Here is a 27,835-nt window from a genome sequence, read left to right as displayed (position 1 = left end):
TCTCTTTCAGACCAAACTAGAACTCTTCTTCTAACTTTCTAAGCTAGCGTCATGGCAATGTAATAATAATATTACAATGTAACTATTTAGATATTCTCTTTTTATGGATTGTTTTGTTTGCTAGAGCTAATCAGATTCATTGTCATTACTAAATCTAATTAGCATGAATCTTGCTTCTGTCCAAGAGATCCTTAAATGAACATAAAAGTCAATTACAATCCTGAAAAGAAGCATCTGCTTCAACCTCTTGAAATTCATGTTTAGCAACCAATGCAAAAATAAATTTTTGTCATTGTTTAAACCTAAGTTATTATGCAAGACATCAATTTAAATATTCTGTTTAAAAAGTTAAGACTGAGACCCTGAAGGCGATGACTTCACTGTCCTCGGTTGGCTACCGAACCTGTCTGTATAAGATTGTTGTCCCTGCAAATAGAATAAACAAAACCATTAACTTATACAAATTCAGAAATAGTTTCTTTAAAAAAAATTCAAATACTAAGTTAAACACTAGGTAGTGGTGAATGTACCATTTTAGGAATGAAAGTGCCTGTTCCTCTGGATCTTCCCATGTTCTGCAACGAGGTTGCTCCATTCACATTCCTCCAATAGAAATTATTCTCTTGGCCATTCACAGTGTCCCAAGAACTTGTGTCCTGACCCTGAGGGATCCATAACTTAGGCTCACCATGAAACCACTTCCCATATACAAGACTCTGGAAGTATCTTTCACAATCTCCTCTGAGCTCAGAAACTTCTGATCTTCCAGTGCCAAAAGCCGTGATAGGTTCATCCACGTCTAGTCTTTGTCCCTTACCGTTTCTCTCCAGTGAATTACCAAATAATTTCTCAAGTTTCCAGCCCATGGTTTCTCTAGGCAGTGTAAGCACATCTTTGAGCTTCTTAGCTCCTAGAGTAAAAGCATGTTTTAAACGTTGCACATTGCCTACCAAGATTACACAAAAAGAGAGACAACAATCATGAGCTTCTTTTTTCATGTTGTGTTATTTTTAATATTTTGATCAATGAGAGTACCTTGTGTCACACTACGGCCAAGGTTGTTACTGTGTTTCAAAGGATCCACTATGTTGAAATACCTCACAGGAAAATGACGGCCGTTTGCTTCAACTGCTTTAGTTGAAAACGAATATGACTCCATGCATTCTCTAACGAACTTCTCGTTCAAGACAACTTCATGATGCTCGGTTTCTACAGAAAGCAATAAGTGAGGTCTCAAAATAAAGGAAAACATAAGAGAAGTTGTCTTGTGAGTTCAGCATCCTTACGTGTAATATCTGGAAGCGCAGATATCAGGATAGGACCATGGACCGTGACACAGTTCTTACCCCAATCAAATGATGCATAGTAATCCAAGAACTTAAACAGTACCTGTTGATGATAATAGATACCATATGTTAATCTTGAAAGCTACACCAAAATAAAATCATATTTTTTTTAAAGAAAATCTCACCGCTAAAGGGCCAGACAGTGATGGATAACCTATGTTGATAATATGCAAGACTAGTACTGCCAATGCATATGTTGAAATCAATCCAGTGTTGGCACCGAGTATACGGCTCTCATAATAGCACCAAGCCTTGATCAAAATGATGCTACGTTTGAACAGGTGGTCTCTCCCAAAAATTTGGTCAGCCTAACAAAAGAAACCAAATCAAAGATTTACCAACACCAGTTGAGTATAGATGGGTCATGGAAGAACTAAGTGGCTTACCTGCTCCAGAAAACATAAAGCAGATAGTCCTCCCATTTGATTAAAGGAGATATCTACAGCAATGTTCTTGATTTTGCACTTTATCACCTTGACCTACAAGTATAAGCATGAAATGAGTTTTCTTGAGGACAACAAAAATATATTCAAATCCTAAAAGGAACCAAGCAAACCTGTGCTGGGACATACTGAACATCAGTAACATGGAAGTTAGATTCTCCGCTTTCAGCTTCAAGAATACTGAGCAATGCTTTAGCAAAGTCCTCCTCCTTATCTTGAGGAGTTAGGACTGTCAGATCAATATCTCCATCTGGGAGATAGGTTTTTAATGGCACTGAACCAAAATTAAAGACCTAGTACATACAATACCACATTAATAGCGATTAAAAAAAACATATTAACCATATGCGTGTAGGATGATTTAGGGTCACAATACAATAATCCTGACTCCAAATCTAAATACGTATAAGCCATCAATCTTAAGTTCCACTAATCACCATAAATGTAGTTGTAGGTTTATCTAATAAACAAAACAGAAAGCCAAGCAAGTCAACTGGAGCACCAAGTTTTTAACCTCAGTTCCAAGACGATTCCTGACAAGGGTTTGGACATAAGCGAATATCTCATTCCTACTTCTGTCGGCAACACAGATTGGTTGGATGGTGTTTAGTATCTCCTGAGCCCTTTCCTCAGCAATCTTCCACATTTCTACATCTATTTGCATTGTTGATAGTGACAAAGATGATGATGGGGATGATGAAGATGAGGAGACTGGCTTCCCCTCTTTAAGATCAACCATTTGAACACACCTCAACGAGCTTACTTGTATGAAAGTGATATATTATCAAGACGTCTACATATCATGGAAAAAAGAGAAGATCATAACACCAAATCAATATATTTTTCAAGGAAAGTAACCAAAGGAATGAAGACAACACGGAGACTGAAACTGAAGCACCACAATATCAAATGACTGCTTAGTACTAAGAACAAAATCTTGTACTGGATGGATACTCTTAGTTCCACCAATGAATGCTTTAATTACATTCTAAGCATGGCAATGATAAATGAGACAGTAAATGCAATTGTTAGGCATCCCTACTATCTTAGCTTTCCTCAAAGCCAAACTCCAAACAACAAAACATTGAGGCTTTAAAATACCCAAAATTTTATGATTGACTAAAAGATTCTGATCATCTCCATAGTAAACTTAATAAACTAGCTTCAGTAATCTCAATTTTCATCTTTGGTAACCCTTTATCAATACAACCTCGTAAATGCAGAAAAAGGTTTTCGAGTTGTAAGTAATGGATAGTAACCCATGCTTTTAGTCCGTGTGTCACAAGATGGTGGTACCTTGTTAATCGAAAAATATGAAATTTCACAGGCAGAGAGAAACTAAAAGATATCGAGGCAAAACTGAGAGCACCTTAAAATGTTTGGTGGTGCAATTAATTGACGCAATGGTGATTAGTTTTAGAGATGAAGAGAAGAAAACTCACCGAAACTCGGGCGGAGAAAAACAGCTTAGTGTTTAAACATGAGAAAGAGAAGATAAAGCGAAGTAAAATGAAAATGAAACGATGGTCAGAAGAAAATTAGAAAAAAAGTCAATGGAGTTTATGGAAAGGTCGTAGAGTCTGAGTGTATGAGTCATTAGATATAAATTAATAATAATGACCTCACTTGACAACAAAATAAATAATAATGACACCAAAACTAATTAATTTGACTTTTCTTTTTCTTTTTTGGTAATAAGAATATCTTTATATACTACCCGAAAATATAAATTTCTTTCCTTTGTCGTTGTATTTGCTCCGGAGTCCAACAAGAATAACGCATTTGTAACCAAAATAAACTCAAGAAATAAAAAATAAACAACAACAAAGAAGAAGAAGAAGAAGAAAAACGTGAATAATAAAAATATAGTAAAAGCTTAATAGAAAGAAGACGACAACACAGAGATCTACGATATACGGATACCTTTACAAAAGTGGATTACGAAATCTAGTGTATATACGTAATGTAGCCGAAATATATTACTACCTTTTTGTACCTATACTACCTTTTCTTTGATTAGATAATACTCCCTAAGTTATAAAATGTAAAATGTTTCGAAAGGTTTTAAGATAGTTTTTGATGTTTAAAAGTAATTTTATTAGAAAACATGCAATCAATAATATTTTATTAACTATTTTGTAATTAATTAAATAATTTTAATTTTATATTTTAATAGTTGTACATTTTGTCTAAACATCATACATATTTTAGAATAGAACAAATACTAATTTAACTACAACAAAACGATGCTACTTTCAATACATTTGTAATACTTTTTAAGGAAATCTTCTTAAATATAACTTTCTATTTATAAGAAGTTCTTTTCGTCCTGCATATCGAAACAAGTCAGAAAACATAATTTACTACATATAAACATTTAACAAACTAAAGACATAAATTAATAGTATTATTTAAAGAATCAGGTCGAATCTACAAGAGTACATGTTAAGTACTCATTTTTGGACACTGAAGTAAATTAAGAACACCTTTTAAGATTATTATCTACTAAGGACAAATAAGCATAATGCCATCCCACAGACCAAAAAAAACAGAGGCCACGAATTTCATTGACAAAAAAATTCAAACAGCCATTCCGGATGACTTGTTGCAACATAGGATTGCATTAGACCATACTTTGTGACACTTTGAACAATGAAGATATAATGCTCCTTTATTCGCTTCTCTATACGTACACAATTTGCATATAAGGTCTACATTCCGGTCTGGTCTTTGGGGAAAGAAATAGAAGAAACATGGGTTTCAACTCTTATTATTATAAATTATTTTCAACCGTTTTAGAAAGTTTTTTATTCTAATGAGTAATGATATAAGCAATGGCGGACCCAGGAAATATTTTATGGGGTGTCAAAATTTTGATTACAAAAAATAGGGTGTCAAGGCTGGATCGAACCCGGGTTTATTGGGGTCAGGATAAAGGTTTTACCATAAATGCCAAAGACCTTCTGCAAAAATGTACACGTAAAACAATATTATACAGATTTAAGGTGTGTCACATGACACCCCATTGCCCTTAGTAGGTCCGCCACTGGATATAAGTGACGCGGTTAAAAGTTAAAGATCCTGAGCTGGAACCACGAGATCCACGACTTTTGCCATTTTCACTCTTTCTATTCTTCTACAACTGAGGACCGGCATTACACCCAAAAATTGTGTAAATTAGCCTAGTGGAGATGACAAAAAAAAAGTCTAGTGGAGTTTTCGCCATGGCAACAAAATCCAGATTTTTATAAACCTCTTGGTGATTAATTTTTGGATCTAGAAAATCTTTGGGATCACACCAAAATTATCAAAAAAATAAATTTGTGTAAATTATTATTTTTTAAACAAAAATTTACTTGTGTGAGAGAGTTTTGAAAAAAAAAATGTGTAGTTTCTAAATTAGCTTGTAAGAAAGTGATAGACTACCAAATAACCTTAATTTTTTCCTACCTAAACAAAATGGCTAAAAGGAAAACTACCTGAAATGTTAATGTCGTTAACTTGTAAGAAAGTGATAGTCTAAGCAGGTAGCCGTGTCTAGCAGACATCCTCAAAAAATAAATCATATGTCATTCACTTTTTATTCATATCTTTATTTTGTGATTTTTGCACTCCATAAAGCTAATCGTTCAGATATTAATAAAAATGGACACTCAAGTACTCAGCCAGCACAAATCCAATCAAATAAGAAAATTAAATTTATAAATTTTATATATATGATAAGCTACTTACACTTGGCTATATACTCTCTATTGTTTTTTTTTCCGCTAAAGGGTAAATATCATTAAAAAATAATAAAGATCCGGTTACAAGTTATAGAACATTGAAACCAATAGATGCTTTTCAGCTTATCAGGTTTAAGGGATCGCAAAAAGTTTAAAAAATCTCCAAAGAACCTACAAAGATTAACACCAAGCAACCCAAACAATGGTTTGCGTGAAGTTAATATTACATTGTTGTTACACCTCACCCGTCCCCCAAGGATATCCTTACTTAGCTTCTCCATTGTTGTCGCAAGCCCAAAAATAACCTTCCTTAGCCTCTCCATTGTTGTTACAAACCCAAGGTTCAAGAATAACCTTAGCATATGTATATAATATACATCATATCCAAATTCTCTAGGCATCGAGAGGTGAACGCTTGTAGGTTCAATATATGGTCTCACAATACGAAGACTAGGAGGTGTAGGAGGAAAGGAATTGTTTAAGACACATTACATACCCTTTGTAATATGGTTAACTGTTAACATATCTTTTTAATCACCAATTTTCTAGAACCTCTAAAATTTTGAAATAATTGGAAACTTAGAGACTATATATGAATATGAGAACATCCCATGCACGTTAGTCACTATTATCTTCCAAATAATCTCCAAAAAGAAAATCTGTTAAAATATTAAAATACAAACATAAAATTACAGAAACAAAAATTGAACAAGCAAAAGTGAAGAACAAGGCATAATGCAAGAGAATGTGTACAATCTTCTCTTAATATCTAATCCCTTGAGCAACCTCAAAGAAGTGTGCAACGTTCTCTTCAGGAGTTCCAACTTTAATACCATGCCCCAGGTTCAGAATGTGCTTATCCCTCCCAGCTTTCTTCACAGTATCTTCAATCCTGCTTGTGATAAACTCTTTGGATCCGAACAAAACTCCCGGATCCACGTTTCCTTGAACCGCTATGTCTCTTCCCAGCCTGTCCCTTCCCTCAGCCATGTCCACGGTCCAGTCCAAGCTCACAACATCCACACCGGTCCTAGCCAGTCTCTCTAGCAAACCTCCTGATCCACTTGCATACAGTATCAGAGGGAGGTTTGGGTGAGTCTGTTTCACAGCTTCCACAATCTGTTTGAGGTAAGGTAAGCTAAACTCCTCGAAATCCACAGGGCTAAGCTCTGTAGCCCAAGAATCAAAGATCTGCACAGCTTGAGCTCCACTATCTGCTTGATAACGTATGTAAGTGATCATTGAGGTAGTGAACTTCTGGAGTAAAGCATGTAGAACCTGAGAATAAAGAAACAAAAATGAGATTATAACCAAACTGTTGAGTTTGTACAAAAATGATTAAAAGGGTTAGTAATAACTCACCTTGGGCTGAGAGAAAGCTAATCTTTTGATCTGTGTGAAGTTCTTAGATGAGCCACCTTCAATAACATAAGAGGAGAGAGTGAATGGAGCTCCAACAAAACCAAGAACCGCAGCTTCATTGCCCACCTCGTTTCTTAACCTCTTGAGTGCTTCTCCAACGTAAGGAACAGACTCCTCTGGTACGAACTCTCTGACTTGACTCACATCAGCAGCTGACTGCGGCGGGTTGAAGATGATTGGACCTTTTCCTTTGACAATGTCGAAAGGTATGTTCATTCCAGACAAAGGAGTGAGAATGTCTGAGAAAAGAATCACACCATCTGGCTTGAACACCTTCCAGGGCTGGAGAGAAATCTCCACAACAAGATCTGCATTCTCTGATCTATCCCGGAAAGAAGGATACTTCTCACAGAGAGTTTGATAACTCTGTTCACCGTATCAACACCCATTCAGGTCACAGAGATACAAAGAGGTAATCATATTAATGGAAGGCTTTGCTTACGTACCTTCATGTACCTCCCAGCTTGCCTCATAAGCCAAACCGGAGGTCTGTCAATAACTTCACCTTTGACAGCTCTGAGAAGAAGCGGCTCGGTGGTTGCAGAGACTTTTCTCTCGGTTACAGTGGTTCCTACACAATAGTTTCACAATAAGAAGCTAATAACTACACAAGCCATAAAGCTTCTGCACGAGAGAATCAATAAAGCTGTTATACATCTAACTTTCCACCACATAGAGATTACTTTACACAATGAAACCATCTGTTACATGCTGAACAGAGTAACGAAAACAATCAATTCGAGTATTACAAGAAAGACCCAAAGTTGCTTTCCCATTTGCGGAAAGGAGCAAACTTTATGTGGAAATTTCGTAATTCTCGAAATACCCAGATAGGAAACTGCGGAAACATCATCGAAAATGAATCAAATTTACGAAATTTAAAGGTTTAGAGATAAGTACCCTCGAGGGAACAACGAATTGTCCGGGGAGACTTCGGAGACGAAGACAGAGATTTTCTCGGGGAGAGGAAGGAAAGAGAAGAGCTAGAGAGCTGGAGGATTGACATTTTTCGGATCGCCCAGAGAATCACAGAGCTGGGATTAAAGATCAGAGAGAGATGTTCTTCCACTCTTCAACGCAGAGGAAGAAGATTGGGTTAACGTCAAGAGATGGAACAGATTGATGATAAGAGATCTGCTGACGTGGATTCGACGTTGCCTAGTCAGCAAATATCTGCCATGTCATAAAAGGTTATTTCAAAATCCAATTTACTGGTTTCGGTTCAGATCATCGGTTTGGTTCAAACTAATTTGCATTTTGTTTGATTATAAATATTAGTAAACAAATAATTATGTGATCAAAATTCATTACTAGATAAATAATTAGTTGTACGCTAAAACTGATTTTTCTGTTCGAATACAAAAAATAAATATTTTTATAAACAAATGTTCAGAAATCTCTAGCCGATAACTAATAAATTTTTTTTATAGAAAACTAACGATTAGACGGATTATTAGGATTGAAATAAAATCTATGCGTTAACGAATATTAATATATTTTATATATGTTACATTTATATTAGATATTTTAATTTTTGTGTCTAGTTATAATAATTAGATGTTAAAAATAAAAATTAGACAAATTTATGGATTTTTACTAATATTATTTATTGACTAAATAGATATAGATCATTGATTTAGACTAATTCTAATCAATTTAAAATGGTTAAAACTGATTTAAGTTGAATAAATCGGATGTAAAAAAATTGCCTCGGTTATAACCGATTTGCCGTCCAATTTTTAAAACATTGGTTAAAACGAATTGGGTTATATACAATGTTGGTTTGTTCTTGTTTGAGCATCTTGGTTACATTGGTTCGGTTTCATTTGTTTGTCCTTTGAAGGGTTGGTTAGATTCTAGCATTATTTAAGACTAACTGAATATTTATCATCTTCAATACAAATTCAAAGACATGAACACCAAATCACAACACATCATATACTAAATGAAAACCAATTACAAACAAACAAACACATAAGAACCAAAACATGAATACTTGAAGATGTTGTTTTATTATAGGCTGGATTTTTTCTTACTCTGCTTGTGCATTGGAAGTGTAATGTGTATGAACCCAAACTTCCTCCTCTGCGTGACAAACCGTTTCTCTTCACGCACCTCCTCTTTCACATCCTGCTTCAGCTCCTTCAACATCTGGCTCAAATTCACATGCCGCCTCGGTGTCTCTCCTTCAAGACTCTGCCTCTTGTGCACATCATCTTCCTTTGGAACTTGCTTACGCCTTAGAACATCACGCATCGAGACATTAGACTTCACCACTGGCTTGTTCAGATGGCTGAAGAAGGAGCGTTGGGGTTGATTCATAGGTGGTGATGAGTGTTTGCTCCACCCGCGGAAAGCAGTTTCAGCAGCGAGCTGCTTCTCGTTAGCAATCTCTACTCGGTTCAACGCATCTTCCAACGCTTGTTTCCCTTCTCTAACCCCTTCCGTAGCTTCCTCAAGCTTCTTCAAGATCATCCCTCTTCTCGACTCGTGATCGTTCCCAAACCCTCTCGGTGTCCTAAACGGAGATCTTGGAGGCTCCGGAAAGCAAAACTCATCCTCCTCCTCCTCCTCGCTTTCACCGTAGGCTGCTGATGATGACAACATTGTTATTTCAGCCATCGCAAGCTCCTCAGCCGCTTTAGCAGCTTCCTCCATCTTCCTAGCAGCAACGAGTCTCATCTCTGCTGTTCTCAGACAGTTCTTGTTCTGTTGTTTTAAACATGTTTCCTCGGTTGGTTCAGCATCGATCTTTACTTGTTCCCTTGGTGTTTCAGCTAGTGACACCACCTCTCCTCCAAAGCCATATGTAAGCTTCTCTCTTGCATTGTCAAGAAACTTTTTCTCTTCTTTCATTTTCTTGTTGAGAGACTCGACGGAGGACTGGATCATCACGAGATCGTCCATGGTTTTGCCGAGGTTTATCTTGGCTTGCTTTAGTTCCGTCAAGATGAGATCGGGGGATGGTGAGATGGGGTTGTGGTTGCTGTGGCCGTCGTTGTTCATCTCTTTGATCTGTTCGGCTGATGATCTCAAGGACTCTTGGTGAAGCTGGCGTTTCAAGTCTTCGACGATCCTCTTGGTGGTTCCTAGTGCTTCTAGGACGTCTAGAGTTTCTAACTCTTTCACTATTAGATCTTTCTCTAGCTCAGCTGCATGCTCTTCCATTCTCTTTATGTCAAACTCTCCTACACCATTCTGAACAAATGACAAAGACCAACGTAAACAAAAAACATATCTTCAAATACTAATAAGGGATTTATAAACAATAACTTGTGAATATACAATGCATCAATATTCAAGAAACCGTTAGGTACTAACTAGGTAGATTATTTGGAGTTTAGACAGAGTTAAAAATAATGATATATTTTTATATATTTTATATTTATATTAGATATTTTAGTATTTTAGTGTCTAATTATAAAATAATTTTGATGAATTATAAAAATTAGAAATACAAAAATAAAGAAGCTAGACATATTTATGGATTTGTACTAACTCTATTGCTTGATTAGACATATTTAGACCAAAATTTATATCGATTGACAATGGTGTAAACTGATTTGAATGGCATAAATCGAATTTTAAGAAAATCATTTCCGCTATAACCAATTTTTAGAAGATTAGAGCATACATCAAAGTCATAACAATAATGACAAACTTAGAGGCAGAACTAACACTCTAGACGCCCTTGATGATATCCACAACTTACATATATGTTGCTACAAGCTCCAGAACCTTATAACATGAAACTCAATAGCTCAGTTTTAATTTTCAGTGATAAAGTTGTACTAAATTAGTCATGAAAATTTTACTCAAATTCACAAACTTTGACAACAATCATGAAACTCTATGCTCAACAATGGACACTATACTCAACTTCAGTTTAAAGAACAAATGGTCACTATCATCAAAGCATCAACTGTGAGTATACAATGCATAACGTAACAATGAGCTTCTATAACAAAACAGAGAAAGAATCAAAACTTACGTAGTTGTCTTCGAGCTTGAAAGGAACCCAGTACCCACGACCACCTAACCGTGTCACCTCCTCCTGAACCGAACCGAACGGCAGAGAAGTATCTATCTCAGCTCTCAAACCCACTCTCCTTATCCCCGGTACTTGAGAAACACCAACAGGATTCAGATGCTCCTCCTCTGCCATCTCCACCGCCACAACAGAGAGAAAGATGGATTCTTGTGGGATATAAAGAGAAGCACTTTCTCAGTAATCATCATAGCTATTGTACAGAGCAAAACAAAAGACAGAGAAAAGTGAAAAAGAAAAAGAGCTTTTTTGAAGGTAGCGAGTCACACCAATACCACTCAGAAAGAGAGGGAAAGTAGATGATGACGTGGTAAATTCATATTGGTTGTTTAGATTGACTGGTGTTTTGTAATAAAAGGTTCACGTGAGAACGGTTGTATGGGATTAGTTGACTGATTACTTAATTTGGGCCGTTGATTGCGGAGGTAACGGAAAAGATATTGGGAATTGCAGTTTCCACTGTTTTTTTTTAGCTTTACAAAAAGGTAAACTTTGGGCCGGCAGGGACCAATCAGTTCAACGACGACGTTTAAGCTGCCGACGATCGTTTCCTAATGGGCTGTAAAGTGATAAGCCCATACGTTTCTTGTATTAACGAAAATATTACTTCATTTCTAAGTGTATTTAAGAAAAAAATACGTCCAATTTTGGTGTTTAATTCTTCAAAACTCTTATATTTAAACAGAAACAAAAAAAATATATTTTTCAATCGATAGTATTAACTCTTAACGACCTAAAATGTGAAAAACGGGTTAAAAATGTAAAGGCACATCACATCGTCTGGCAAATGAGCAGAATAATTGTTATATTGATTTTAGGTACATATAATGATCACAACCACCATATCTTTTTCTATGTTATGATTTCAATTTTTTATTTTTTGGAGAAACTTCCGTAAATAGATTGAACATTACATCCATTATCTTATATTGTCTGATCCCATATCAACAATGAAAGTTTAGTAATACGTCAACCACGATCAATGGCTGCAATCAAGTCGGAACGAACTCATTACAGCGTACGAACCCATTGATCTCAATATGGTTCAAGTTAAAGGTCCTTTTTGCTAATCTTATTTGTACCTAAGTTTTGATTTTATTATAAATAATTGCACAAAATGAGGCATGATGGTAATGTTGATTAGACATATTGATAGAGTTAAATAATGTCTAGAATACATAACCAGTCGTTATGAAGTCTATAATCTATAGCCTACACATCCTCTCAATAAGGACAACAAAATATTGAGCCTACAACACCTAACCAAGTGCTCTCTTGAACCTATATCTAGCCGCTATAAAACAAGTATTAACTATATCAGAACCGATTAAAATATGTTAGAAACTGCCTAAACATTAGTTTTTGATCCTGGCCTAAACAATTGTCTAGACCGTTGCTTATAATAAACTTCTATCAGTTTATGTATGTCTACTTACACATTACGTGTAGAGTAACGTATATATGTATTAAATAAATAGGAGAAGCTTCGCCTTATATTTTTTTCTAACTAACTTTGTCTTGATGTTTCTCTATCGAATTGAAGCAAAATATCAGTACGAAAACTATGCACCACGAACGCATCTTCTATTCATTAATATGGCTCAACTGTACATCCAACGGTCCACACTTATACAAGCCACCACCTCTTTTGTATCATACACGTTTATAGTATATCATTTTCGACGAAATTAATAGCGACAACGGTTTTTATTTTAAATTAGCTAACAAAATTTACAAGATAATATAGCTCCCACCAGTAGGAGTTCACTTGATTTGAAGGTTCAATCAATAGTAGAAAGAAGTTAGGATCCTACTGCATTAGGTGTACCATATTCTATTAGTTTATTTTATATGATATTCCAGCTAAAACACAATCTTTTAGTCTGATTAAAGATTCATTAATAATTTTATAATAGAAAATATAAGTTTTGAATCTGAAATCAACAATATTATATAATAATATAATAAAAATTACTTGAGATTTTCACTGTTGTATAAATATAACCGTCAAACATGAATTTTCGTAAAATAATTTAAGTGATAGAAGTAAAACCGTATGTGAGTTTTTATAAACTATGTAAAACTATCAATTCATTGATATAAAAATTATCATAATTTATAGTAAAATAACAAATCAGCTTAAAAATACGTAAATAAGAACTTATAATATATACATGTATATGTAATTGTTTCCATGTTAAATTATCTCAATTAATATATTTTAAAGAACGGATAAAGTATAGATAAAAAAAAATCTTTAAACCATTGTATATAAAATTTTATTAGTTTCAAAAATCACAATTGGTGCATTTAGTGTGTTGCATACACATTGAACAGTATATCGCCCCACTCATTTATTATCTAACCATTTCTTGCCCTCTGCAATTATTATCGACTATCTTATATATATATGCCATATGATCACCCATGTGAAATACCAATAGAAAAACACAGAAAATAATTCAGATAATACAAAAAGAAAAGAAAAATGATAATATAATCACATGAGTCATGCCATGTGCTTGCTTACACACTCCATGCATATAGAGATCCTTTAATTCTTCCGCAAACTTCTCTTACACTAACAAAGCATCGTTGTTCCAAAAATAGATGCGTCTTTGTCTCTTTTTCATATCTCAAGAAGCTTCGTTGTCTTCGGATCTAGCAATTCCATTTTTCCATTTTCTTTCCATTTTTGTAGTTCAGTTCTGATAAAATCTGACTCAAGACATATCCATGAGAAGGTGTTTTGCTAGGTCACTTCGAACATCTTACAAAACATTTAATGACAATGTCAGAAAGATCCTCGAAGGTGGTCGTAAAGGATAACTCGCAGGTCAACTCATCGTCGAGAATCTATTACTACGGCGGAGCTTCCGTGCCGTTTTTATGGGAGACACGGCCAGGGACACCTAAACATCCTCTCTTCTCTGAATCATTTCGTCTTCCGCCGTTAACGCCACCTCCGTCGTACTACTCCTCCTCCTCTTCCTCGTCCCCCGGGAACAAACTTGCAAAAGTTAGAACGAAACAAACTCGGTTCGTGAAGACCTTGTTCAACCGTAAGCATCACGTGTCGCATCCTTCGATTTCTTGGTCGTCTTCAACATCTTCTTCTTCTTACTCTTCGTCTTCTTCCTCGTCGTCTCCACGGTCTAAATCAGTTCATCGTCCCGACAAGTGTTACCTTTCTTGCTCGAGATCGTACGTTAAAGACGATGACGAGGAAGAGAGTGGTTCGTCGTCTCCGACGTCAACGTTGTGTTATAAAAGAGGGTTTAGTATGAAGAGAGCTTTGTGTTCTATTCTGAGCCATAAATCTAGTCGTAGTGATCTTAGATTGGTTTAATGGCATGTTGTCTTGTGTTGGCTGTTGTTGTTATAAACATAGGATCTTGATTTTTGAGATCCGTTTGTTTGTTTCTTTCTTTTTTGTGTGTGTGTGTGTGTGTGTTTGGCTTTTGCATCTTTGAACACACATATTAGTGTTTGATTGTGTTCGATGCTAATGTTCACATGTTTTTATGATATATTCGGTTGCTCGTTGTTGTGATTTTGCAAATTTTGTTGTTTCGAGTTTATGTAATTTGAGTGAATCGTTTTGGTGAAACTTAATATGTTTCGAATTTATGGATTAGACGTAATTATATTATGTGAAGTCAATGACAAACTTTATCTAAGCTATACTGACAAGAAAAAAATGTGGGCGGTTAACTGACCATGTGCCAGCATTTATGGGCTCTATTATATATCACTATCATTTAACTGTTTTAAAGATGTTAAATGTAACTCAAATTCAAATTTATCATTTTCAAAACCGTCATTAAATTGAAGGGAAGTATATACTAATAAGTGGGTGTTTGTTTTGGATGTTGATATTTAACAACTGTGAAATAGTTTTCCTAAAAAGAAGATTTCCTTAGAATATGCAACTTTTTGGGTGTCGAAAATTCAAATAATGTGTATCCCAAGATCTTCATGTGGGTTTTTAAGTTCTCAAGCTAACGAGGCACGACCTGCCCTTTGACCATAAAAGGTAAAGAAGGTTCAAATGTACGTAAAACTGTTTATCATAAGGATCTTTAAATAGTGAAATGAATGCAATAAAACAGTGAAGTAACTTTAACTAGAGGAATAATTTAGTTAGGATTTATTTAATTACAAGGCTGTCAAGCTCTTGACCACTCGTGCGCACGTTAAAGTTTTGATGACTTCTAACTGGTGAAGCCTTAAATATCATTACTAATTGTAAGGGGCAATAGAGCTGGTGCCGAAGAAACGTGGAAGTACAGTTGGGATTGCATGTCATATTTAATTTCCAAAAAAATAATCCATTGTGATTTTGTAGTAGATATTTTATTTTAAGCAAATTATGTATCTATTTTCTTTTAGTTTTTAAAAACTTCTGAATCACATATAAACTACCACAATATTATTTGAACGAAAGAATATGAAGATGAGCATGGCTACGAGCAATATACAACACCTTCGAATCTGACCAGAACTAGGAGGCCTATGGTGTATATTTCTCTCTAGTTACTAAATACATATTTCGGAGGCAATCCTACGAAATGATGGTCCGATAAAAAGTTCCAAGGGGCTAGGGTTCATGTCAACTTCAACTTGAAATGAAATATGGCGGATCTGAGATTTTGGAAGCCATATATATTTAGTAAAAGATTCAACAATAATGAAAATCTTTACCTACTTATATTATTTCTTAAAGTTTAATTTGAAGTAATCTATTAGATTAAGTATGTCGAATCTTTATTTTTATTTTCGAATTTTCAGTTTTGAGTGTCTCAAAAAGTGTTTAAAAAGAAGGTAACTCGAAATATGCATATTTACTTAATTTGACATAAAATGATATTCTCTACTAATTCTAAAGTTTAATACCATAGTGGCTAAATCGAATAGAAAGAAGAAGAAAGTACAACGGGGGCATCGTTTTAGGCTACAAATACGGGTCAAACAAGAATATACAAGTGCAAAAGCTTTCGTAGAGTTTAAGAAATCTTCTTCTTTCTAATCGATTTTGAATTGGACTTGGAGATAATTGAATACTAATTATTTGACATCAAACATATTTTAAACATAAATCTTCTCTCTCTAGCAAAGTTCGAATTTGAAATCAAAGACAACCTTCTCCCAGATAATTTTTTTCTTACCACAAGAGCTATCTGCACCATTGACAGTGTGTCCTTGGCCCAAGGTTTGAGTAAGCTATATACACACAAGGAAAATTGATAAAATGTTTGGTACCTATCAGCGGCGTAGAGAGGATATATGGGCCTTAAATTGGTAGCTGTACGAACAACAGTAAATAAAATAAAGTTCGTTTACTGTTTTGCGTTAATATTATACTTAACTGTGATTATCTGTATCATATCTATGAAGATGATTAGGCTTCTTGATTTTGACGAGGAACTAAGATGTTAATATCATCAAACTATCAATTCTCATTCCCTCTTTTTTTTAATAGAGAAAGTACATCTGACAATATGTTTTCTATATCCTTTACCAACTTTCAACTATTAAAAACTTTTTAAAACTATTAAGCTATCGTTAATCAATTTAAATGAATGGCGTCCATTCCCGTTCAACGGTGTAGTCGTAGATATATATGTACACCGTAAATTCCACAAACAATTAGATGCAAACTTGGAAGTATAAAACTTTAATTTATACCTGAAGACAAATTTGATTACTAAAGAAATATATTAAAGCAGGGGTCTAATATAAATGTGAAGAAAAGTCCACATGCGGCAAGGGAAAACAAAAACATTAATAGTATGCATTAAGCACTAAATCCATCTGTTGTTGCCTGGCCGATGAATGAATGAGTACATGCATGGATATATTTCATATGATTATAAGTATCTCTGATATCAGGTTTGTAAAATCAAAAACAAAACTAAAACCGGTCCTCACGGTTCACGTGCTTAAGCTGTAAATATAGCTCTTCAGTCTTCACTAACTACATATCTCCAGTTGTTTTCATCTTAAGAGAAACACTCGAGCTACCAAACCCTTTTCATCTCCATCAGAAAGTTCTATTTACAAGCTCAAGTTTTTCTTATATATCTAGCTATATATTGCTAACACATATACACCCTCGTAGAATATATATACATCGTGATCACGAAATCTTAAACTTGGTATTTTACTTGCCTTTAAAGCCTTCCTCGGCTATCTTCCTTCACACCCTCGTTAAGAGACTTGACTTTAATACTTCTCTTTTTGTTTCTTTCTACTTTTCTCTCTTTTCTTTCGATCCTCTGAGAGCATGCCTGAATGTCAAGAGAAAGGTAAAAAGTGAACATCTCTCTTTAAATTATTAAGATTTATTCCCTCAAATTGGTGGATATTGTTGTTTTCTACCTTTTATAGTTCTAATCCCATGTTCATGTTTTTCGTGAAAATTAAAGTTCTTCCTCGGTTCCTTGTGTTCAGGGAGAGATTTGAAGAGATAGGGAAAAAGATCAAAATAGACGCAGATGCTTGGCCTCATCAGATGGCAGGAATCAGAAGACCAATGTCGGGTCCTCATGGGACTCTCAACACCATTACTCCTTGTGCAGCTTGCAAGCTTTTGCGCCGTAGATGCGCTCAAGAATGTCCATTTTCGCCGTACTTCTCCCCACATGAGCCTCATAGGTTCGCATCTGTCCACAAAGTCTTTGGAGCTAGCAACGTCTCCAAGATGCTAATGGTAACCATTTCAAAGCACAAATATCATCATGAATTAAGCATGCAGATTAAACACAAATATATTTTTATAGTAATATAGTGATCATCGCTCGGTTGATCTACGCCAAGGATTGATTTCTACTAAATTCATTTTCTCCTTGGTCATCCCAAAACATAGATTAGTCTGTTTATTACTTACACTGTTTCATGAAGATAGAAGTTAAGTTTTGGACTTTTCATGCACTTTAAAATAAATTTACAGAGCAAAAAATAATTATATTCTAATACCATAGTTCAAAAGAATTCAGTTTATTTTATTTGTAGTTGTCTTAATTAAGAGTAAAAAATAAAATAAAAACTAAATTGTATTCAACATACAAAACTTCCATTTTTTTTAATTGGACAATAGTTTCAAACATCTATTGTCATGAAATGGAGGATATATATTAAATCTTTATTCCATTGAAAACATTAATATTGTTAGGCAATATTCTCATAATATGAAACAATTCTACCCAAACCAGGAAGTACCAGAAAGCCAGAGAGCAGACGCGGCTAATAGTCTCGTGTATGAAGCAAACGTGAGGCTAAGAGATCCAGTATACGGATGCATGGGAGCCATCTCTGCTCTACAACACCAAATTCAAGCTTTACAAGCTGAGCTCACGGCCGTACGATCCGAAATTCTCAAGTTCAACCAACGAGAAGCTGTCGCCGCTTTGATCGTACCTTCCAACTCCCAAGTCGCCGGTTTTCATAACTCTAGCGGCGTCTCCGTCATTGCACCACAACCACAAACACCGTCAACTCCGCCGCAACCTACGGCGGCTGATCATCCGCCTCCTCCATCTTCTTGTGTTTTCTCTCAACCAACCACAAGACCATTAGAATACGGCGACATTGAAAGTGAGAACAACTCCTACTTCGGTTAAAATTTATTTAAATTATTCTACAGACGCATACGCATACACATACATATTATATATTTTGATGATTTGTGGCTGGCGGATTAATTAAATTAAATAAATATAAGGGAGGAAGGTTGATGATAAAAAGCCTGCATTAATCGATTAAATATACTATTCAGATTTTAGTATTTTAGATAACAGATAATCATATGAGATTTAAGCTATAAAAAGTGGAAGTCAACCAAAAGAGTAGAAGTCTATTTATTTGTTTTCTTACAAGGTGTTTCGACCACATATGCCGACGCAACTATTTTTACACATATTTATCACTATATGCGTAGTGAATATATATAAAACTTTATTTTAGAAAAAATGAACGATAGAAAATAATTTTTCTGGATATTAACACAATACATAATATTTTGTAGATAATGATATTGATTAATATTTATATAGTTTATCCTTTTGAATATATTATATTAATTTTTGTTAATTATATAATAGATTATATATAACCAAAAATTAATATAATAAATTCAAAAGAATAAACTATTTATTAAAGATGACAACGTCTTTAGCTGCTCTATCTTTTAATGGCTGCTCTATCTTTTAATGTGAGGATTGAACTACACATATGTGCATTTTAATTTAGCTAGGGTATCTTAAATTCAATTAATGAGTCATGCATATTTAACCAATTTTCTTTCTTTTATTTTTGTTACTCTAGAATTCAAGCAATAAAATATTCCTTTCATTTCGAATTGATCCATGCTTAGAAAATAAATATATTTCAAAAAATGTAATTTAAATAAAAAATATTAGACAATAATGGTAAATTGTAAATTGCAGAGAAATTAATTTGTTTATTAAATTTTGATAGATTAAAAGTTAAAAACCCATTAATCATTGAAATCATATATTTAAGATTAAAATTTAATACTTTTTAATATGTGTGAAATGTAAAACATAATGTTTTACAAAACCGAGTGAATATTAATTAATTCTAGAAAAGGCTACTTGCACCAAATTTTGTGTGATGGCTGGCTTTGGATCTGCACAATACGTTACATACTGTTTATTGGTTGGGTGAAGTGTCAGCTGTATGATAATTATTACTAACTCATTTAATTTAATTTAGGTTTATACTATAATTTTATTTTCGTGGTTTCCTTAGCGTATCGAATTATTCAACAAAAGAAGGAATTAATTAGTCCATCTTATTGCTGACCAGATTTATGCAAAAACACTGTTGGGTGTTAATGTGGTTTGTTCAAAAGTTGCAAAATAAAAATTCGTTTCAGAGATTTGACAAAAAAAAAACATATAGTTGCCGAATTATCAACATATTTATGCAAGACATGTATCATTGGAATTCAAACGCATACGATACATGTTAGTATATTATTGAAAACAGAAAAGGTCGGACTCAGAAGCCAGACAAGAAAATTCAATCGCCTAAACCTTCGTCGTAATTTTGAAGACCATTGACTAGAGCTTTTGTGGTTAGAAAGCTTTCAAAGATAAAATCCTTATAGGATGTAATGTTATGTACGTTTGGTCCAGTGTCACGATTGCTTCATACTATGTCACTTAACTTTCCACTGTCCAAAGGGAACATACTATTCCACTTGGTACGATTCCATTCGTGTGAATCTTAATACTACGAGGGAAAATAAGATTAACCTATATTTAATTGTTAAGAGTTTCTACGTTAACTTTACTTGATAGTATTATATCGTCGGTTGAATCTTAAGGCAGAGACTCGTTGGTTTCAAATTAACCATTTTTTATCTGCCTTTTAAAAAACAAGGATCATGTGAATCCTTCAATGTTAGTATAAATGCGACCCAATCGATTTGTGTTCAACAAGTAGAACAAAACCACATAACTTGAGAAACAACTTGGTTCTTCCAAGTATTAATTGGTTGATTAGAATAAACACTGAAGTTTTATTCATATCATGTTAAGCAGAATACCACAACATACAAATTTTCTAGAAACCCATATATATACAGATCTCTCATTGTTACAATCAAAGAGTAAGAGGAGATGTGTCTAAGGCCTTGGCCTCCATTTGAACACATCCTCCACCAAACTCTTTCGTATCATCACTCTTGTAGACATACTTGCTAGCTGCCAACAAGAACAATCCCATGTTCACAACCGAAATCACCACTAGAAACCCATAATAGTAATCTAGCCTAGAATCATTCAAATTATCCCCAATCCAACTCTTCCCTCCCCCTTTACTCGTGATTTTATCAATCATAGTCACCAAGAAACTGTTCAAGAAGTTTCCTAGACCGATTCCACTTGTAAAAAACGTCGTTCCAAGGCTCTGCATCTCCTCGGGTGACTGATCGTAGAAAAACTCAAGCAAACCAATCGCGTTGAACACATCCCCAATGCCTAGAAGAGAGTACTGAGGGAGCAGCCAGAAAATGCTCATTGGCACAACTTGTTTCGGGCTAGTTATATTAAATTCCTTTATTACGCGCATCCTCTTGACCTCGACGGCAGAAGCAACAGCAACTGCAACAATTTGGATCACAAACCCTATCCCTAGCCTTTGGAGTATAGTGATCCCTCTAGGGTTTCCGGTTTTCTTGCGCATGAAGGGAACAAAGTATTGGTCATACATTGGCACTGAGACAAGCATTGAGAGAGTAACAAAGCTTCCAAGAGAAGCCGCAGGGATTTGGAAGTCTGATCCGAGTTTCCGGTCCAGCGTGGTCCCTTGTTTGACGAAGAGAGTATTGACTTGTGCCCATAAGGTGCTTGGGATTAAAGTGACAAGCCATATTAACGTAAGCCCTAGTACCCGCTTTGCCACTTCCACTTTTGTCACCGTACAAGGTGACTCTCTGGAACATGACTTAATGGCGGCTTTATCCAAGAACCTGTAATAGCAATACCCAAATTATTCATTTATTCATTCAAAACATGACTCTATGTCTTGTCCAAGATTTTTCTAGGAATTGTCTAGAAATAAAGGTCGGTGAAATGGTGAACATTCCTAGATGTAGATTCTATAAAATAGCTAGACTTATTTTAGCCATAAAAAGTAGGCACCTACATGAAGGAGTATGTCTTATCAGTTCCCAAACTAATGTTTGATGCTTAATATACATATTATCCACAAAGTAAGCTACCCACATGATATCATTTCAATATTTTGGGGTTAAGTTTTTCATACTAATAAGTTGTTTTGTAATGATTCTAGCAAGAAACTGTAGTGGGACGGTATTGGAGGACAAATTAACGTGGAGAAAGTGGAACTAGGGACCATCCAATACAAGATTCTACAGAGCAAGTACATTAGATTGGAAAATATATATAAATAAAAACAAAAGTTAACATTGCATATGTTCCACGTCATTACCACCAGAGACAAAGGCAAAATTTTGGTAGATTTTTTTTTATCAAATGGTCCTACTGGAAGTTTTTAATTTTCTGTCAAGGAATCAAGCTACAAGCATCCCCTTGCGTATTTTTTTTCTTTATAATATAACAATATGTTTTCATGCGCCATAAGCAAAAATGATATTTAAAAAAAAAGGAGTTAAAAGTTGATTTACATTCTATTTTTAATTTATTTTTCCAATTTTTAAAAATAGAAGTAATCATTTGTAATTGGCAAAAAAAAAAAAAAGATTATCCATTTAGAATCAGAATTTGAAATAGAATTAAATTCACTGATGAGATGGTATGCAACACTGACCTGAAAGTGGAAGTCTGATGAACTTGACGTTTACCAGTGCTTTTGTAATAATGGGAGTCAAACTCATGAAGCTCCAAAATGTCACTAGGACATTGAAGCTTTCGGTTTTTGAATGCCACAATAGGGACTCTAACCAAATCTTTAGCTATATTGTCTGATTTAATGACCTTATGCCTGTAAAATGGTGTTCCGATATAGAACACAACGAGAGAAACCAAGAGTCCTACGGTAGGGATGCCATAACCTAAACCCCATCCAAGATTCTCTTGGATGTAGACAAGTCCTAATGTCGCGAATAATGCACCCAAGAAGGAGCTGAACATCCACCAATTGAAGAATGAAACCTTTTGTTTTTTCTCTCCAATGCTATAATTATCGAATTGGTCTGCTCCAAATGTGGAAATGTTTGGTTTTGTTCCACCTGCTCCAATGGCTATGGTATAGAGAGACGTGTAGAAAAATGCTATTTGCAAAGAGGATGCCTTGTTGCATACCCCGTTTGTGCATGTTGGTCTTAAGGATTTTACTGTTACCGCCATTGTTAAGAGAATCATCCCCTGCAAACAAAAACATGATCTAGATCTCAAAATGTAGACATATCGTGTGTTAGTTATATAGTTTTGTTTGTTTTCATCTTTTTAAGAACCATCTCTGGTGTGTAAATCCAAATTTCTTGTAACTGTAAATGTAACTATAGGAATTAATCAGTTCAAAAAAAATCAGTTCAAAAAAAATTATAGGAATTAATCTTTGTGTTTACATTTTAATAAGTTTGGCGTTTGAAATAGTATTGAATCGAGGAAGTACGTGCAATTAATCGGTCGAAGGCACTTCATGAGTCATGTCAGTCTCAATAGTCAGGGAATCAAATGTTCATCGACTTGGATAAACTATTGACTGGTTATTGAGTTTTTCTTTTTATATGTCATGATAAGATGTGATCTAACAAAAGTCATTTCGTGATTGGGGCTGATAAGTTTATTTTTCTCATATATTTTATATAGATCTTGATAAGATACGTGTTTACTGGAAAACCAATAAAATTGAAGGAAAGTGGAAATTGTGGGCCCTCTTGAATATGTACGGAAAACAACGTATCAGACGAACATTAAGCAAATTTCAAAAATAAATAAATGGAGTTTGCGTTAACTGGTGGCTTAAACTCCGACACGTCGTCTACGTAGACGCAGAGAAACGTGTTAGACCTCAAGCCTGTGGTTATTTAAATCTGTATATAAGTGCCAAATGATCAGAAAGGTATTCTAGTTTTGTAAGAAATAACTACATTTGTAAATGTCTTTTAACGGCATTCTGAAACAACAGATGAATATCTCATAAGTGCTGTCAAACAGCCGTCAAGGTGATGTAAAAACCCATTAACTGTCATACAGAAATATAAACTTTACTTTTGTTTAAGTTTAGTAAATCTGCACCAAACCTATCATTTCATTTATTGCGTAACATTAACTGCTACACATACATATATACGCAATTCAATCTATAAATACTCAATTCTGCTCATTCGTAAATTAACTTGTAATTATTAATAGATCCCTTATTAATATACGATATTAGAATGGGAGAATTTCAATTTTAAGTATACGATATCTACTAACTGATCGTAAATATTAAGTATCTTGATAAAATTATATATATTTTAAAAGTTTGATTTATTCAATATATGGGAATATTTCTCATACTTTAAAAAATTCTCTTAAAAATGAGAATTTAAATATATATGGAAATTATGATCCTTCTTAGTAATATTCTCTACATATATCCACTTCAACAAAAACTAGGATATTCATATTATCCTTAATATATTTAATACGTCGAATAAAAAAATCCAAATTATATTTTCTGTGGCATTGTCTTCTTGGATAAATATTCACGGACCATATCTGATCGTACGTCCAGAACTCGACAAACACACACATCTCTAGTACTTTATCATGACGAAACAAAACAATTTTTCATAAAGTAAATATAAAAATGGAAGGAAAATCAGACACATACCATTATTAAGGAAAAAATAAGACTTTAGAAATATAAAAATTCAAGAACACACCACTGGGGTTTGGGACAAATTTAACTTTAAACGGGCAGTTAACTAAAGCAGAAACTTAAATTGTCATAAGCAAAATAGAGAGATTGTATAACTGCATATATACTTTTTTTTCCTTCTGAACGTTGTGAAATAGTTACTATATAGTTTCGTTAATTTAAGTCGCAGTTTAATTCCCAAAATAAAAGAAAGAAAAAGGGATTGTAGAAATACCAGGACGTAGATGAGAGAGGAGGCAGTAAAAGTCCAGAAGCGGCCGATGTATGAGTCAGCGATGTACGCTCCGGCTATCGGCGTGATCCAAACGGCACCGGACCAATTATTCACATTTCTAACCGAAGAGATCGTGTCTTCGTGTAGTCTTGTTGTCAAATAATTCACCAAGTTCGAAGCTATTCCATAAAACGCCATCCGCTCAAACGCTTCATACCCTTCACATACACATACAAGACTAAATAAAGATTTAGAATCAATTAAACAGAAGCAATTAATATGCTTTTTAATCCATTAAACTCATTTAGCTGGTACAATATATTGAGAATAGTGACTTGAGATTACTCTATACCGAGGAGGAATGAGCAAGCCTTCCAACGGCCGGTCCTGGACGCGAGGACGGGACGGCCTTGGAGGTCGACGGTGCCATCTTGTGTGTAGACTTTTGCAGCCTCCATTAATTTTATTAAATTTTTGTAAAAGTTTTGATAATTTTGGGATATTTTTGGAAATATTGTGAGGATTAAAAGAGCTATAAGAAGTCAGGTCTGTGAAGATAGACTATGGGGAAACAGTTTAAGGTTGCATGGTGTCTCTTCTTTTTTTATTAATGAGGATTTGAAGAAAAATAATTGAAAGACAGGTTTTAAAGATTAGCTTAGCTTAGCTCTTGTCTTACTCTTTACAAGAACAAGTATGTGATATATATAACGCCAGCGCTAGATTTTTTGTTTCCTTTTCATTAATGCCGTCATCATCTTGGTCATGTAACCACCACCATCATCATCACATTATAAACCTTTGGATGGTATATACGATATTTAATTGGTCCATTCTGTATTATAAGTTAAATATGGTAGAAAATACAAAATAAAAGTCATATATATTGAGCCGAAAATTTCTGGCCAGCAACAGGTTGCGATGATGACTTTTTTTTTGTTCTACTGACAAAGATCACTCAGACCATGATTAGCCCGGACTCTTAGGGTAGAGTTTTTAGTTTCGGTTAAAAACCGTTTTTTAGCTTTTAACTAAGAAAAACTAAAAACCGTCTCTTAAATAAAAGATATAAGAGCCGGCTTTTAACCGAAAAGTGTGAAAAAATAAAATAAAAATAAAAAAAATGTCAAATCATAAATTAAGAACTCCAAATTAAGAGTCTGGATTAATCATGCCTTTAGTAAACCTATGCCATCCTGTCACTAAAGAAAAAGGAAATAAACTCAATAAACCATATGAATTCATCTTTTTCCTTGTACAAAAGAACTCACTACATTTATTTGCCGTATGTTCTCTCGATGCTTATAATAAAAGGTTTAAATGAACAAAATTAAGAACTTAATTTTTCTCTAGTTACCTATTAATGAAAGTAATTTTAAAAATTGTCTAAAGATAAATTTGTTGTATATTTATTTCGCCTATCTTGTTTCATTCATTCATTTTAGTTGTCCATTTTATACTAGCTCTTTAGTAGTTTTGTACGTGTTTTTTAATTACGAATTTAATTGAATGGAATTATGGAAAAGGTAGGAGGAAATTGTTTTCCCTCACTAAATCAGATTTTCAAGATAAATGATGCTAATTGGTGCGAGTTATGTATTCTACATGTTCCGAGTTGCTTAAGTTTCTTAACTCTATAACGATATTATGAATTTATGAGCTTCTTTAGCCTCGTCAGAAATACAACCAACGATCTTAATACCGCACGTGCACTATCTAAGACGACTGACATGGAAATGATATATGCATAGCATAACATGGGTTAGATTTGTACGGGATACAAATCAGCATATAGCTTCTTTATTTTTTTAAGTGTTTCTTAAATCATGGAACTTACAAAAAAAGAATGTTGAAATAATCCATTCGTGTTTCTAGTCTTGTTTGATACTATAGCCTTCAAACTGTTTCCTAAGAAGCAAGACCAAACGATTATGTATGAACTTTTTACTTGCTGACATTCAAATACTTTGGATCGAAAGTAAATTTTCTGAGACATTCCCAACCTGTTTTAAACATGAAGAACGAAAAACTTGCAGTGAAAATCAAAAGCAACTGACTGTGGTCCAAAGACGCGTTTGATGCATCCAATAGAATTGGAACGATAGAGAGCGTGGTCCAAAAAGCTATTGATATCTTGCCCCCCACCTTAGGAGTTAAGCCTTGATGGTCCTTTGTCTTCACAAAGAGAGAAAGGGAAAAATGCATAAATCGAGCTTGATTAGGTATTCTCAATAAATGCATCTAACGCCTTAAGATCATTTGGTATACCTTACATTTACATCTTAAATTTTTCTAGCAACAAATTTCCGATTTACCATTTACCTGAATCTGAGAGCTAGAAGCCTAGAACTGAGCTTAATTTCCTATTTACCATTTACCTGAATCTGATAGCTAGAAGCCTAGTACTCAGCTTAAATAGTAATAGTCTAGTGAATAGTATTTCAAATTAATAGGTATGTATTATTATTATTTTTTTAAATTCATTCTTTCAAATAGGTGTAGATTAATATATTCAAATAATTTTAAAAGCTGCAGAAAATGGTAAAACATATGAAGCAGATTAAACATTTTTTTTGAAATTTTTTTTCAGATAAACCATTTATTTGCATAGGATATGTCGTGAAAGAATCTCAAAAATTGTTTACAAAATGACGAAAATGGTTTAGTTATTTGATGATCGCTCAGACATTATGGAGCAAGAGATGCTGAGAACAACACGTAACAAACATAGCTAAAGAAGGAAAGGTTCAAAAATGGTTCCAAGCCTTTTTAAATTTGACTTTACCGTAAAAGAGTGCACTCCAAAATCCAAATCATGAATCGAAAAAAAAAAGAGTGCACATTTTACAATGACGTTGGGTCCAAAATCCAAATCATGAGTGATTTTTTCGATGCGATAACTTTACTTCTCTTTCTTTTCCTCAATGGTATCACTATCTTTTATGGGTTGTAAATCTTGTGAAGAATATCTATATATTGTAATAAAAAAATTTTTTAGCAAAAATGTTTGTGAGATTTACATAATTTAGGTTCGTAAAACATAACATAATCTCTTCATCATAAATTCAATATTTCCGACAATACTGAATCTTACCATGACGTTTTCCGGTCCCGCGGAATCTTATGTGGTCGCTATATTTACTGCGACTGTCGTGAACAATCCTCGAAAACAAGTCCAGAAACACACGAGAAAAACGCGAGACGTTTTAGTAGCATTTGATCAAGAGTTGTGGTAATAGAGCAAACAGTACAAA

At 34.3% G+C, this 27,835-nt stretch overlaps 6 protein-coding genes across 9 annotated transcripts; 2 read left to right on the top strand and 4 right to left on the bottom strand.

The window, feature by feature from the left end:
* Positions 1 to 348: 348 nt before the first annotated feature.
* Positions 349 to 4,406, bottom strand: LOC106395402. Its single transcript, XM_048778238.1, has 8 exons — positions 2,304 to 4,406; positions 1,903 to 2,082; positions 1,733 to 1,825; positions 1,472 to 1,654; positions 1,287 to 1,389; positions 1,036 to 1,209; positions 531 to 946; positions 349 to 426 (listed from the first exon to the last, which is right to left on the bottom strand). The coding sequence occupies exons 1-8, from the start codon at positions 2,526 to 2,528 to the stop codon at positions 349 to 351; spliced, it is 1,452 nt and encodes a 483-aa protein (XP_048634195.1). The 5' UTR covers positions 2,529 to 4,406.
* A 1,701-nt stretch (positions 4,407 to 6,107) lies between these two features.
* LOC106447524 (uroporphyrinogen decarboxylase 2, chloroplastic) lies at positions 6,108 to 8,078 on the bottom strand. The gene is made up of 4 exons (XM_013889462.3): positions 7,837 to 8,078; positions 7,383 to 7,507; positions 6,877 to 7,302; positions 6,108 to 6,792 (listed from the first exon to the last, which is right to left on the bottom strand). The coding sequence occupies exons 1-4, from the start codon at positions 7,940 to 7,942 to the stop codon at positions 6,277 to 6,279; spliced, it is 1,173 nt and encodes a 390-aa protein (XP_013744916.2). The 5' UTR covers positions 7,943 to 8,078; the 3' UTR covers positions 6,108 to 6,276.
* Positions 8,079 to 8,798: 720 nt separating this feature from the next.
* Positions 8,799 to 11,219, bottom strand: LOC106447523 (WEB family protein At2g40480). The gene is made up of 2 exons (XM_013889461.3): positions 10,928 to 11,219; positions 8,799 to 10,134 (listed from the first exon to the last, which is right to left on the bottom strand). Exons 1-2 carry the CDS (start codon positions 11,099 to 11,101, stop codon positions 8,950 to 8,952), a joined length of 1,359 nt encoding a protein of 452 aa, XP_013744915.2. The 5' UTR covers positions 11,102 to 11,219; the 3' UTR covers positions 8,799 to 8,949.
* A 2,190-nt stretch (positions 11,220 to 13,409) lies between these two features.
* LOC106447525 (uncharacterized serine-rich protein C215.13-like) lies at positions 13,410 to 14,530 on the top strand. The gene has a single exon (XM_013889463.3). The coding sequence runs from the start codon at positions 13,770 to 13,772 to the stop codon at positions 14,331 to 14,333; it is 564 nt and encodes a 187-aa protein (XP_013744917.2). The 5' UTR covers positions 13,410 to 13,769; the 3' UTR covers positions 14,334 to 14,530.
* A 2,325-nt stretch (positions 14,531 to 16,855) lies between these two features.
* On the top strand, positions 16,856 to 20,307 carry LOC106450291 (LOB domain-containing protein 15-like). Of its 2 annotated transcripts, XM_013891939.3 has the most exons (3): positions 16,856 to 17,292; positions 17,438 to 17,696; positions 18,199 to 20,307. In XM_013891939.3, exons 1-3 carry the CDS (start codon positions 17,279 to 17,281, stop codon positions 18,604 to 18,606), a joined length of 681 nt encoding a protein of 226 aa, XP_013747393.2. In that variant the 5' UTR covers positions 16,856 to 17,278; the 3' UTR covers positions 18,607 to 20,307. The 2 variants fall into 2 exon arrangements, with proteins under 2 accessions (XP_013747393.2, XP_022574138.2); XM_022718417.2 differs by lacking the exon at positions 16,856 to 17,292 and having other exon boundaries at positions 17,351 to 17,696.
* A 204-nt stretch (positions 20,308 to 20,511) lies between these two features.
* On the bottom strand, positions 20,512 to 25,270 carry LOC106447526 (protein NRT1/ PTR FAMILY 5.1). Of its 3 annotated transcripts, none has more exons than XM_013889464.3 (4): positions 24,927 to 25,270; positions 24,582 to 24,819; positions 22,304 to 22,860; positions 20,512 to 21,482 (listed from the first exon to the last, which is right to left on the bottom strand). In XM_013889464.3, exons 1-4 carry the CDS (start codon positions 25,037 to 25,039, stop codon positions 20,615 to 20,617), a joined length of 1,776 nt encoding a protein of 591 aa, XP_013744918.2. In that variant the 5' UTR covers positions 25,040 to 25,270; the 3' UTR covers positions 20,512 to 20,614. The 3 variants fall into 3 exon arrangements, with proteins under 3 accessions (XP_013744918.2, XP_013744919.2, XP_048634610.1); XM_013889465.3 differs by having other exon boundaries at positions 24,582 to 24,799; positions 24,934 to 25,269; XM_048778653.1 differs by lacking the exons at positions 24,582 to 24,819; positions 24,927 to 25,270 and adding an exon at positions 23,038 to 24,559 and having other exon boundaries at positions 22,304 to 22,994.
* Positions 25,271 to 27,835: the final 2,565 nt, after the last annotated feature.

This window comes from Brassica napus, chromosome A4 (genome assembly GCF_020379485.1).
Source record: "Brassica napus cultivar Da-Ae chromosome A4, Da-Ae, whole genome shotgun sequence".
Classification (NCBI taxonomy): Eukaryota; Viridiplantae; Streptophyta; class Magnoliopsida; order Brassicales; family Brassicaceae; genus Brassica; species Brassica napus.
This window is presented reverse-complemented; position numbering and strand designations above follow the sequence as displayed.

Excerpts from the sequence above, each read along its gene's own strand:
- LOC106447524 (XM_013889462.3), bottom strand. The coding sequence starts at position 7,942 with ATGTCAATCCTCCAGCTCTCTAGCTCTTCTCTTTCCTTCCTCTCCCCG. Across the intron at positions 7,508-7,836 it reads AATTCGTTGTTCCCTCGAGG|GAACCACTGTAACCGAGAGA; the intron begins GTACTTATCTCT and ends ACTATTGTGTAG. Across the intron at positions 7,303-7,382 it reads AAGCTGGGAGGTACATGAAG|AGTTATCAAACTCTCTGTGA; the intron begins GTACGTAAGCAA and ends TACGGTGAACAG.
- LOC106447525 (XM_013889463.3), top strand. The coding sequence starts at position 13,770 with ATGACAATGTCAGAAAGATCCTCGAAGGTGGTCGTAAAGGATAACTCG.
- LOC106447526 (XM_013889464.3), bottom strand. The coding sequence starts at position 25,039 with ATGGAGGCTGCAAAAGTCTACACACAAGATGGCACCGTCGACCTCCAA. Across the intron at positions 22,861-24,581 it reads CCTCTCTCATCTACGTCCTG|GGGATGATTCTCTTAACAAT; the intron begins GTATTTCTACAA and ends TTTTGTTTGCAG. Across the intron at positions 21,483-22,303 it reads CATCAGACTTCCACTTTCAG|GTTCTTGGATAAAGCCGCCA; the intron begins GTCAGTGTTGCA and ends TTGCTATTACAG.
- LOC106395402 (XM_048778238.1), bottom strand. The coding sequence starts at position 2,528 with ATGGTTGATCTTAAAGAGGGGAAGCCAGTCTCCTCATCTTCATCATCC. Across the intron at positions 2,083-2,303 it reads GGAATCGTCTTGGAACTGAG|GTCTTTAATTTTGGTTCAGT; the intron begins GTTAAAAACTTG and ends TGTATGTACTAG. Across the intron at positions 1,655-1,732 it reads CTTTATGTTTTCTGGAGCAG|GCTGACCAAATTTTTGGGAG; the intron begins GTAAGCCACTTA and ends TTCTTTTGTTAG.
- LOC106450291 (XM_022718417.2), top strand. The coding sequence starts at position 17,385 with ATGTTCATGTTTTTCGTGAAAATTAAAGTTCTTCCTCGGTTCCTTGTG. Across the intron at positions 17,697-18,198 it reads ACGTCTCCAAGATGCTAATG|GAAGTACCAGAAAGCCAGAG; the intron begins GTAACCATTTCA and ends TACCCAAACCAG.
- LOC106447523 (XM_013889461.3), bottom strand. The coding sequence starts at position 11,101 with ATGGCAGAGGAGGAGCATCTGAATCCTGTTGGTGTTTCTCAAGTACCG. Across the intron at positions 10,135-10,927 it reads TCAAGCTCGAAGACAACTAC|AATGGTGTAGGAGAGTTTGA; the intron begins GTAAGTTTTGAT and ends TCATTTGTTCAG.